The sequence below is a fragment of the Abramis brama genome, assembly GCF_963993115.1.
Source record: "Abramis brama genome assembly, chromosome: 12".
In the NCBI taxonomy this organism is placed as follows: Eukaryota; Metazoa; Chordata; class Actinopteri; order Cypriniformes; family Leuciscidae; genus Abramis; species Abramis brama.
Genome location: NC_139974.1, coordinates 3,733,671 through 3,743,943, shown reverse-complemented (window position 1 = coordinate 3,743,943; position 10,273 = coordinate 3,733,671). Strand labels below are relative to the sequence as shown.

Genomic DNA, 10,273 nt, shown 5'->3' with positions numbered 1-10,273 from the left:
TAACAATGGTTGTAGAGGCTTTACTTGGTCCAACAAATCTGGTTCACTTAAAGCTAGAATATATCTTTTTCTCATTTCTCATGCTATTTTGAAAGATGTCCATACTGTTAATCATCAATTTGCCCCTTTTACTGATCACATGTTAATTTATTTGAATCTTGCACAAAATAGTAAGTTAAATAGAACAAGGGGTTACTGGAAATTTAACAGTTGTCTTTTGGAAGACGCCAATTTTAATGATAGTGTAATTCAGCTGGCTAATTCTATGTTTAGTAATACTGAAAACGACCCTGGCTCTAGCTGGGAGTTTTTTTAAATTTAGAGTTAGAGTCCTTGCTGTTAATAGAAGTAAGCAAATTAAAAGAGAAAATAGCAATAAAGAATTAAAACTCATTCATAGATTAAGTGTGTTAATGCAGAAGGAAAATCCCAGTAAAGAGGATGAGGTAGAAATGAGCACATGTCATTTGCAAATTGAAAATATGTACACAGAGATTGTTAAAGGTGCTTTTATACGCTCTAGAGCAAAATGGATTGAGAAGGGCGAAAGAAACACTAATTACTTTTTTGCTCTTGAAAAACGAAATCGTAAAAAGACATCTCTTCTGCCTTAAATATTAATAGTGTTTTATGTACAGATCCAGGAATGATTTCAACCTTTGTATATTCCTTTTACAAAATTTTTTATACTTTTTTATACTTTTTATACTCAGTTTTCTCAAGAAAAATCGGACGATTTTCTTTTAAGTATTCATGATAAGATTTCAGGTATTAATGATGACTTTAAGCAACTTTGTGATTCTGATATCTCTATTGTTGAAATGAAGGATGCACTGAAATCTATGAAGAGGGGGAAGTCTCCAGGTACTGATGGCTTATCTGTTGAATTTTATTTACATTTTTGGGACATCTTAAAGCAACCTTTACATAATTTGTTTAAAGACTGTATTAAAAAAGGAGAGATGACCTTCTCAATGAAGCAGGGTCTTATTTCTTTGATCCCCAAAACTGATAAAGACCCGCTTTTAATTGAAAACTGGAGACCTATATCACTGTTAAATGTTGATTATAAATTACTTGCTTTAATTTTGGCGGTTCGTTTAAAATCTGGCCTTAATAGTATAATTGGCGAAACACAAAATAGATTTATGAAAAATAGGCATATTAGCTCCAACATTAGATTAGTTCTTGATCTTATTGATTATTCAGAGAATATTGATTCAGAAGCTATTATAATGTTTTTAGAATTTTATAAGGCATTTGACTCTTTAGAACACCAATTTTTGCTTAAATCTCTTAGTCTTTTTGGTTTGGGATCTACTTTTATCAACATGGTGAGCATGCTTTATAATGACATTAACTCTTCAGTTTTGGTTGGCCTTCAAACCACTAAACGCTTTAATTGTGATAGAGGAGTGCGCCAAGGTTGCCCCATTTCCCCATTTATTTTTCTGCTAGCTGTTGAATTGTTATCAATCGTTATTTTACAAAATCCCAGTTTAGAAGGTATCTCTATATTTGGTAAAGAATTTAAAATATTTCAACTAGCTGATGATACAACTATATTTCTTAAAGACCAAAGTCAAACTCCCTTGTGTATCAATATTATTAATTATTTCTCTGAAGCTTCAGGCTTATATTTAAATGTATCAAAATGTGAATTATTCTGTCTTTATGACACTCAACAATCAATGTTGCACAATATACCTGTTAAAGATTGTATCACGTACCTGGGGATTTTCCTTACTAAGGATAGATTGCTCCGCCAACAACTTCATTTTTCACCTAAAATAAAGAAAACAAGAACCCTCTTTAATCTTTGGCTACAACGTGATCTCTCAATCTATGGGAGAGTACTTATTTCTAAGTTTGTCTCACACCTTTTCTTTAATGAGAGAAAAACTATTTTGCCCAAACTTTTATTGGATGGAGTTAGTATTCTTGATAAAAAATGTAATAGTAAACTTATAAAGTTATTGTTACATTACACTGTTTACTCATCCCCTCGATGTAAATTTTTCTGGAATAATTTTTTTGACTGTATTCACTGGAAGAGGGCTACTCCTGGTTACTCCCTGAGAAATATTGTATGTCCAATAAAATAAGAGAGGTACACTTTAAGATTCTTCATAATGTTTACCCAACTAACCAGGGGCGTAGTTTGTGGGGGGGTTGGGGGGGAGATAACCCCCCCAAAATTTAAATCTATGCATTACAACCCCCCTAATATTTATACCATGATCACATGAAAAATATGCAGACCCAAACTTCAACCCCCCCAATGTTCAAACCAAATCTACGCCCTTGCAACTAACACACAAATTTCCTCTTTTGTTGATATCTCTGACCTTTGTGTATTTTGCAAAGTTGAGAAAGAAACTTTGCTTCATTTATTCTACCACTGCAATCAGGTTAAGCCTCTTTGGCAGAGCTTGGGTCTTTATCTTTCTCATTTTGTCAAATGTGATTTAAACTTTTCATTGAAGGATATATCCCTCTATTTTTCTGGGAGTGACTGTGCTATTGATAATGTTGTTCATTTCTTTGTGTTGCATTGTACATTATTTATTCACAAAAACAAATTTCTCAAGACTTTGCCTACTTGAGGCCTTTATTGCTGAGATTTTCCTTATTGTTAAATCTCTTAAACTCATTGATAATAGTAAGAACAAGAAGTTTCTTAAAGGAGTCATGACCTAGTATTACCTTGGATACCTACTGCTGTATTATAGTCTTTCAGGCCCTTCTAAAAAAGAAAAGTGGAAAAAAAATAAACACAGAGCTCCTCAGACCCTTATTTCTGAAGGCATTATTGTCTCGCGAGATCTGATGCGATATTTTGGCTGTCGTGGACAGTCATTTTAATAATGCAAATGAGGGGCGCGTTGATTGGTGGCAGGAAGGAGGGGGTTGACACCGCAGGTGACGCTTTAGCATATCATTACAAAATGACATCATGGCGCAAATTATGAATGAACCCGACCTGGCCGCGACCGGCTTCCCGGCCAGTGTATAAGTATGAGGCGCCGATTAGGGCTTAAATCAAACTTCATTCACGCACACATATATGAAACACGCTTGCATACATACTAAGTAGTCACACATACATGTATATGAACTCTCCACTCATATATAAGCGTTAGGCAATCAATATACAATAGCCGAATTCATGATGATCTCAGTCATTTGTTGTTTGCAAAGTAACGTTAGCAGCCATTCCCCATGTTTACCTCGAAGCTAATACTCCCGCTAGCATACAATAGCCGCATTAGCAGTTAGCTGCTGTTTGTTACACAGAGTAGAGCAATAAAAACACATTCTTACTGTTTCAATTGCAGGCAAGTGTCTGATTGTTGAAAATGGCCCCTTTTTCCCGAGCTTCGATGCTAACTTCGCCTGATATTGCCTCAAATTTGTGAAGGATTCCGGCGTAAAATGTTTAGTTAGCACAGACACATAACGTTAAGCCAGTGGGAAGGGTTGTAGGAACCGCGTCATTAAAAATGAATTTAATCCACTGGTCCCTGACAGCTTGGTCCGTTCTTGGGAGAGAAAACACATTTACATGTTGATTCTGGCAGTCAACCACAGAGCAACTCAGGTGTGTACTCGTTTCTCCATCTTTCTCGACTGAACTGAATATGAGGGGGAGAGGGGCGGGCTTCCCGCGGCATAGGTTTGCGGTGTCCATATATGGTATATCCTGCCCCGTCATGACGTCAAGACGGGGCTGAAATCAAAATCTCGTATAGAGAATGGGAAACTACGTCATGGCGCAGTGCATTCTGAGTAGCGGCGGCCATCTTTTAGGACACGGCTGTTGTAACTCCAAGAGACAGTTGGTGGCGGTAATTCTTAGTTTTCCAAACGAGGTTGTCTAGAGTAGAAAAAAAACGTAAACAAACACACATGGACCGTGCGAAGATCAAGCTCAAGGTTATCTACCGAGAGAAACTGAACAAGGAAGCAAAGGAGCGATACTTAGAGAAAATAAAGGCAATTAACGGGCTCGATCCGTACGAGCACAAAGAGTGGTCGACTGATCTGAACAAGCTACCTCAGACAACATTTCCTGACGTGTTTTCTTACCTCGTTTGTGGTGTGAGCGCATACACATTTGAGCAGTTCCGAAATTATAAATCTCTTGAGGCCCATCACCAGTTTACTAATGGTTGGGTTCAGGACCTGGAGATTTACAAACTCAACGACCAGAAAATCGTCGTTCGCACAAAGGTAGGTAATCACCACGCACCAAACACACCTCTCTGTCACCATACTAAACATAACAACAACACTGCAAGTTAAATTCTGCATCGTATATATTTTCTTTTTTTACTTAGGAAACATTTTGGTTAAGTTGTTTACTTTTATTAAATGTAATTTCCAGGCGAAACGCTGTTGTTGTTGTTTTTGCACTGTTCTAGACTAGTTTCTGTACTAAATCAGAATCAGGTTTATTATATAAACACAAATAAAGAACTAGTAAAGAGATCAAAAATACATGTCAACAAAAAATACACTGGAGATTTTGACTATGAATTTACAACTGTGTTTGACTGAATTTGACTGAATTTTTCACTGGTGTGTAAATGTTAAGTGAAGGCTATTTTAATATATATATATATATATATATATATATATATATATATATATATATATATATATATATATATATACATGCATGGACACAACGGTATATACATACATATAATTCATTTTATGCTTATCAGTGTTATTTATGTCTTAGGTTTTGCACTCTCAACGCCTCAATGAACCTCCACTCAAGCCATGGGTGATCCTCAATACCAGTGGGCAAGTGGAGTGTGCACACTGCACATGCATGGCTGGCATAGCGGAGTCTTGCACACATGTCGGGGCCCTCCTGTTTAAGATTGAAGTAGCAGTGCGGATACGGGGTACCAAGACAGTCACTGATGTTCCAGCCTACTGGATGATGCCAAGTAGTGTCGACAAGGTCCAAGCAGAGGTGGGCTACAAGATTGACTTCTCCTCTGGCGCAGCTAAGAAGAGGGCACTTGACAAGTGTATCAGTGGAGAGAGCACAATGCCAGGGATACGGACTCGTATTGGCTGCACAAGTCCGTGTGGACACACAACAACACTTTCAGACTTGTCACCTCTACTTGAAATTCTACACACTCACAGTAAGGCCGTTTGCCTTTCTGGAATGGAGGGCTACTACCAAAATTATGCAGACCCTGTTAAGCCATGTGTAGTTCCAAAGTCCCTACAGCACCTTCGTGACCCGGGGAAGGATGGATCTGAACTGTCTGTCCTGCAGCAGCATTGTGAGGGCCTCACACACATGGCAGCGGTAACAGAGGCACAGGTGGTTGCGGTGGAAGCTTTGACAAGACAGCAGCATCGATCCCCTGCCTGGTACACATCAAGAGCAGGAAGAATAACAGCTTCCAACATCCATGCCGTTGTGTCCACCAGTGTTGCCAGACCAGCTTTGTCAACTGTGAGGAGGGTGTGCTGCCCCAGAAAAACAGCATCCACAGCTGCCATCAGATGGGGGATAGACCATGAGGAAGAAGCAAGGCAGACCTATGTCACACTGACAGCTTCCCAGCATGATAACCAGAAAGTGGAGCAATGTGGGTTTATCATAAATCCATCATTTCCGGAGGTTGGGGCATCACCTGATGGGCTCATTCACTGCGCATGTTGTGGGAAAGGCTGTCTGGAAATCAAATGCACATATAAGCACCAAAACAACTCCATCCTGCAGGCCTGTACAGATGACAGCGACTTTTGTCTTCAGCTAACTGATGGGAAGTTAAACTTGAAGAAGACACACAAGTACTACAGTCAGGTGCAAACTCAGATTTTCGTCACCGAGTCAGGGTTTTGTGACTTTGTTGTGTGGACGCAGCAAGACTGTGCTGTGGTTCGGATCTTACCAGATGTGGAGTTCTGGACAACACTTCTGGCAAAGGCACAGGAGTTTTTCCTCAAGGTTTCTCTACCTGAGCTTGTGGCTTGCCACTACACCCGAGCAGCCTCCACAACTCTGCATCCTTCAACCGTGTTACAGCAAGCTCACACAAAAAGGGCAAGAACACAGACTCTGCAGAATACAAACCAACTCTGGTGCATTTGCAGAGGCCCTGAAGACCAGGACGACATGGTGGCTTGCGACAATGAAAACTGTGCAATAAAGTGGTTCCACCTCAGCTGTGTCGGACTCAGTCAGGCCCCTTCAGCTAGTGAGCCGTGGCTCTGTGCCTCATGCACACAGAACTGATTGAATACTGAACAAACACTTCGTTGTTCAATAGATTGTGAATAGTTTGTACATAGTGCCTTTTTTATTATGACATGTTGTCATTTCTTGAAGTTATATTTGTTATATACTGTTATATTTGCACTACATTGTTACTGTGCAGGTCCTGTTATAATTACTTTTTTACTTACCATATTTACTTCAGCATTGCACTAAGTTCAAGTTGTTATTTATTTTACCTGTTATATTTGCACTACATTGTTACTGTGCAGGTCCTGTTATAAGTGCCTGTTATTTATTTTACCTGTTATATTTGCACTACATTGTTACTGTGCAGGTCCTGTTATAAGTGCCTGTTATTTATTTTACCTGTTATATTTGCACTACATTGTTACTGTGCAGGTCCTGTTATAAGTGCCTGTTATTTATTTTACCTGTTATATTTGCACTACATTGTTACTGTGCAGGTCCTGTTATAAGTGCCTGTTATTTATTTTACCTGTTATATTTGCACTACATTGTTACTGTGCAGGTCCTGTTATAAGTGCCTGTTATTTATTTTACCTGTTATATTTGCACTACATTGTTACCGTGCAGGTCATGTTATAAGTACTTATTTACTTACCATATTTACTTCAGCATTGCACTAAGTTCATGTTATGTGACACAAATAAAAAGATTTGGAATTGACATAGTTTTCCATCATTTATTCCATCATTTATATTAATAATAATAATAATAATACATTTTATTTGTGGGCGCCTTTCTTAGCACTCAAGGACACCTTGAATTAAAACAGTTAAAATACATTTCAAGGAGGCAATACAATAAAAAAAAACAAGACACTGTAAAGAATAAGAAAAAATAAAATAGAGAAAAAAGAAGCAGTTAAACATGAAGCCATTTGAAGGTGAAGTTATGTGGGGTAGGCTAAATAACTATTAACTTTAATAACACATGGTTAACTTTATTAACATATGCAGTTCATAAGGTTTATGCCATGTTTTATGGTTTCATGACAACACTAGGACACATATTAGTCAAGGCACAGCACACAGACACAATCTTGTCAAGGAAAATAATGTCCTCGTCTTCGCATGGGAGCACCATGCTCACAGGTATTGTCTCATTTAGTATGGTGTACTTGTTGCGTACACATCCAATCACCCTCTCCACATGGACCCTGAGGTGAGCTATCTGCCTTGTCTCCTCAACATCTTTTGCATCCAACTGGCAGCGTCCTCTTGTGAATGCAGGGACTTTCACTTCTGCACACATAAATCCGACGCTGTCCCTGATGTCAAATCCCCGATCCGCCAACACCAAGTCTCCGGGCAATAATTTATTTAGAAGGCCACTGTTCTCAGTCACATGCTTGTCACTGACACGACCTCCCCATCCTTTGGAAATGAAAGAGATAGCTCCCTGTGGTGTAATGCCAATAAGATACTTGAGGGTGTGCCTGTGTTTGTAATGAGAAAATGTCTGTGCTCTAGCTTTCAGATTTGATGCTCTCTCAATGTTAATTTCAAAACAGTCCACAATAACTGAAACACGACTGCCAAAAGCCTCAACAAACTGATGTGGCATACTACCTTGCAAGCAATGTCGCTCAGGCCAGTGCACCAAAGGGCTAAGGTGTGTAAACATTGTAGCTATGGTGTCTCTGAACGTGGTGGAAACAGTCTTTCGGTCTATGCAGAAGATGTGTGCAATGTGCTGGATTGGCAGATTCAGCCTCAGGCGCATCAGAGTTAAGACGAGCATCTGAAAAGGTGAAAGTTTTCGGACAGCCTGTGGCAGGCAAAGAAGAAGCTGCTGCAGCACGCCCATCAAAACAGCAAAACATGGAAGCCCAGTGTAGTACTTTACCTTCACATCATCATCTTTAAAGAAATGCTCATCCATCTTCTTTTGGGAGAGCTCTTTCTTCAGTATCCTGTTCTCCTTCAGCAAGCGGTTAATTTCAGCACGCCTGTGGCTACAAAAACTGCATTCCTGCTGTTCTCTGTTGTTATTCTCCTGTGACCTCTGTGCAGCTTCATCTGGAGGTGCAGCTTCATCCTCCTGTGACCTCTGTGCAGCTTCATCCTCCTGTGACCTCTGTGCAGCTTCATCTGGAGGTGCAGCTTCATCCTCCTGTGACCTCTGTGCAGCTTCATCCTCCTGTGACCTCTGTGCAGCTTCATCTGGAGGTGCAGCTTCATCCTCCTGTGACCTCTGTGCAGCTTGCTGTCTCTTCGTCCTCCGGTTAAAACGCTGTGTGTGTGTTGTTTTGACTTCTGTGTGGCCAAGGTGTAATGATGGTACCCAGTCGGGATGACACTCCAGCATTTCATAGGCTGGTTTGCCTGAAAAAACAAAACAGAATTTCTTAGTCTGTGCTTGCAGTTGTCTGAATACATAACTCCACACTCAAGTGTAAAGTTGATCGGATGAACGGTTACAGATACATAATGTAACAGTTACATACGTTATAGAGATTCCTTCCTTTATAGCATAATTTTATAGCTATGCAGCCAGCTAACTTAGTTTTGCAAAGTTATCTAGTTACTCTTTCGTAATTGAAGTTAATGTTACGGTTGTTGTGTTGTTACTAGTTTTAACTAACGTTGTTAGCTAAATTTGCACAACTAACGTTAAGTTAGCTGGCTGCATAACTATAAAATTAAACTCAACTAAGCTAAACTAGTTATAGTTACAGCCGTCATATACTGTATATGGTTACAGCTCTACCTTGTACGGTTGTTGGGTTGCAACTAGTTTAACTAGCTAACTTTGCACAACCGAGTGCTGGCTGCATAACGTTAGCTACAAAAATAAGTTTTTATGGGCAGCTAGCGGTAACCACATAACAGTTGGTGTTGTAATGATAACTTACCTGTGTGAAAATGCCGTGAACACACAAACATGTGTCGGGAAATGTTGCTGAAGGTGATGTTTGTCCGTCTTACAGCCGCTACCCATGCCATACGACGCCTCTTTGTTAGCTCTGCGACTTGATTTCCATTGTTTTTCTTCCAAGCGGGAAAGCTGAAAAACCGTACTCCATTTGTTGTACGTTTTCCACGCCGATCGTGAGAACGATTATGACAGTTTACAATGCAACATGCGTTCACCATTTTGTCGTTTATCTAAACTGAATTACCCTACTTCTGAAATATACCAATATACTACCGCAAATACTAATATTACTGATACTCTACGCTTCAAATTCTCCCGCAACCTCCGTGTCCTAAAATCCCACAATGCCTCGCGTTACTGTGATGCGCTGACGTCACGATCCCGCGCTCTATTTGAGTGCGCGTGCACGCGCGCTGGTTTATTTATCCTGAGGTAAACGAACGCTTCACTTTTAAATATCGGCTTCCCGGCCAGTGTATAATCGTTAGGCAATCATAACATACATTGATTCTCGTGGAAAAGTGAAAATTGCAGGTCATGACTCCTTTAAGTACTATGTACATTTTTTTTCTTATTTGAGGTAGTTATTTATTTATTTATTTTATTTTTTATTATTATTTTTGTTAATGTATTCAATGCAGTGCTGTATATTGTATTTCTTTGTTAAAGGAATATCAATAAAAAAAATAAAAAAATGTTTATAAAAAAGGTCTATAGTTCAGCAAAATGTGGTAGCTGTGTGACATCTCTAAGCATCACCTTTCTTTTCATCTGTTAGACGTAATGTCTGTAAGTACACACTACACAGTGTTAAATTTATTGTGTGATACATTTGAGATTGTTATTTGATATTAAGATGTATATATGCTTAATTATCATTACGCTATTGTCATTCTGTAATTTTCCAATTTCATATTTAGTAATTGTATATTTTGTATATTTTTACAGTTTCACAGTTGAATCATAAACTTCAGAAACGACGTGAGGTGTCAAGCGAGGTTTTTGAGTCACTGTTTAACTTACTGGATAGTTAGATGCCATAGAAATCTAATAAGGCCAGTACAATTTGTATTATTAACAAACTTTTGTTTCGTCATCATGTTTTCATCATAGCCTACC

At 38.9% G+C, this 10,273-nt stretch overlaps 3 protein-coding genes and 1 long non-coding RNA gene across 4 annotated transcripts in view; 2 read left to right on the top strand and 2 right to left on the bottom strand.

The window, feature by feature from the left end:
* LOC311093954 (uncharacterized protein) overlaps positions 1–10,273 on the top strand; it is a gene marked incomplete at its 5' end in the record, with an annotated part of 471,534 nt that overhangs the window by 210,486 nt on the left and 250,775 nt on the right. The gene's annotated exons all lie outside the window — the stretch shown is intronic.
* The window catches only part of LOC311093997 (uncharacterized protein), a 150,246-nt gene that overhangs the window by 24,084 nt on the left and 115,889 nt on the right, over positions 1–10,273 (bottom strand). The gene's annotated exons all lie outside the window — the stretch shown is intronic.
* LOC311093634 (uncharacterized protein) lies at positions 3,908–6,574 on the top strand. Its single transcript, XM_084131165.1, has 2 exons — positions 3,908–4,233; positions 4,748–6,574. Exons 1-2 carry the CDS (start codon positions 3,910–3,912, stop codon positions 6,269–6,271), a joined length of 1,848 nt encoding a protein of 615 aa, XP_083987291.1. The 5' UTR covers positions 3,908–3,909; the 3' UTR covers positions 6,272–6,574.
* Positions 8,295–9,464, bottom strand: LOC311093164. The gene is made up of 3 exons (XR_014608371.1): positions 9,132–9,464; positions 8,397–8,601; positions 8,295–8,351 (listed from the first exon to the last, which is right to left on the bottom strand). It is a non-coding gene; the product is annotated as an uncharacterized lncRNA (long non-coding RNA).

What these genes read in the sequence shown, in the direction of transcription:
- LOC311093634 (XM_084131165.1), top strand. Translation starts at nt 3,910, where the DNA reads ATGGACCGTGCGAAGATCAAGCTCAAGGTTATCTACCGAGAGAAACTG. An exon ending in AAATCGTCGTTCGCACAAAG is followed by an intron (nt 4,234 to 4,747) that starts GTAGGTAATCAC and finishes TTTATGTCTTAG; the next exon opens with GTTTTGCACTCTCAACGCCT.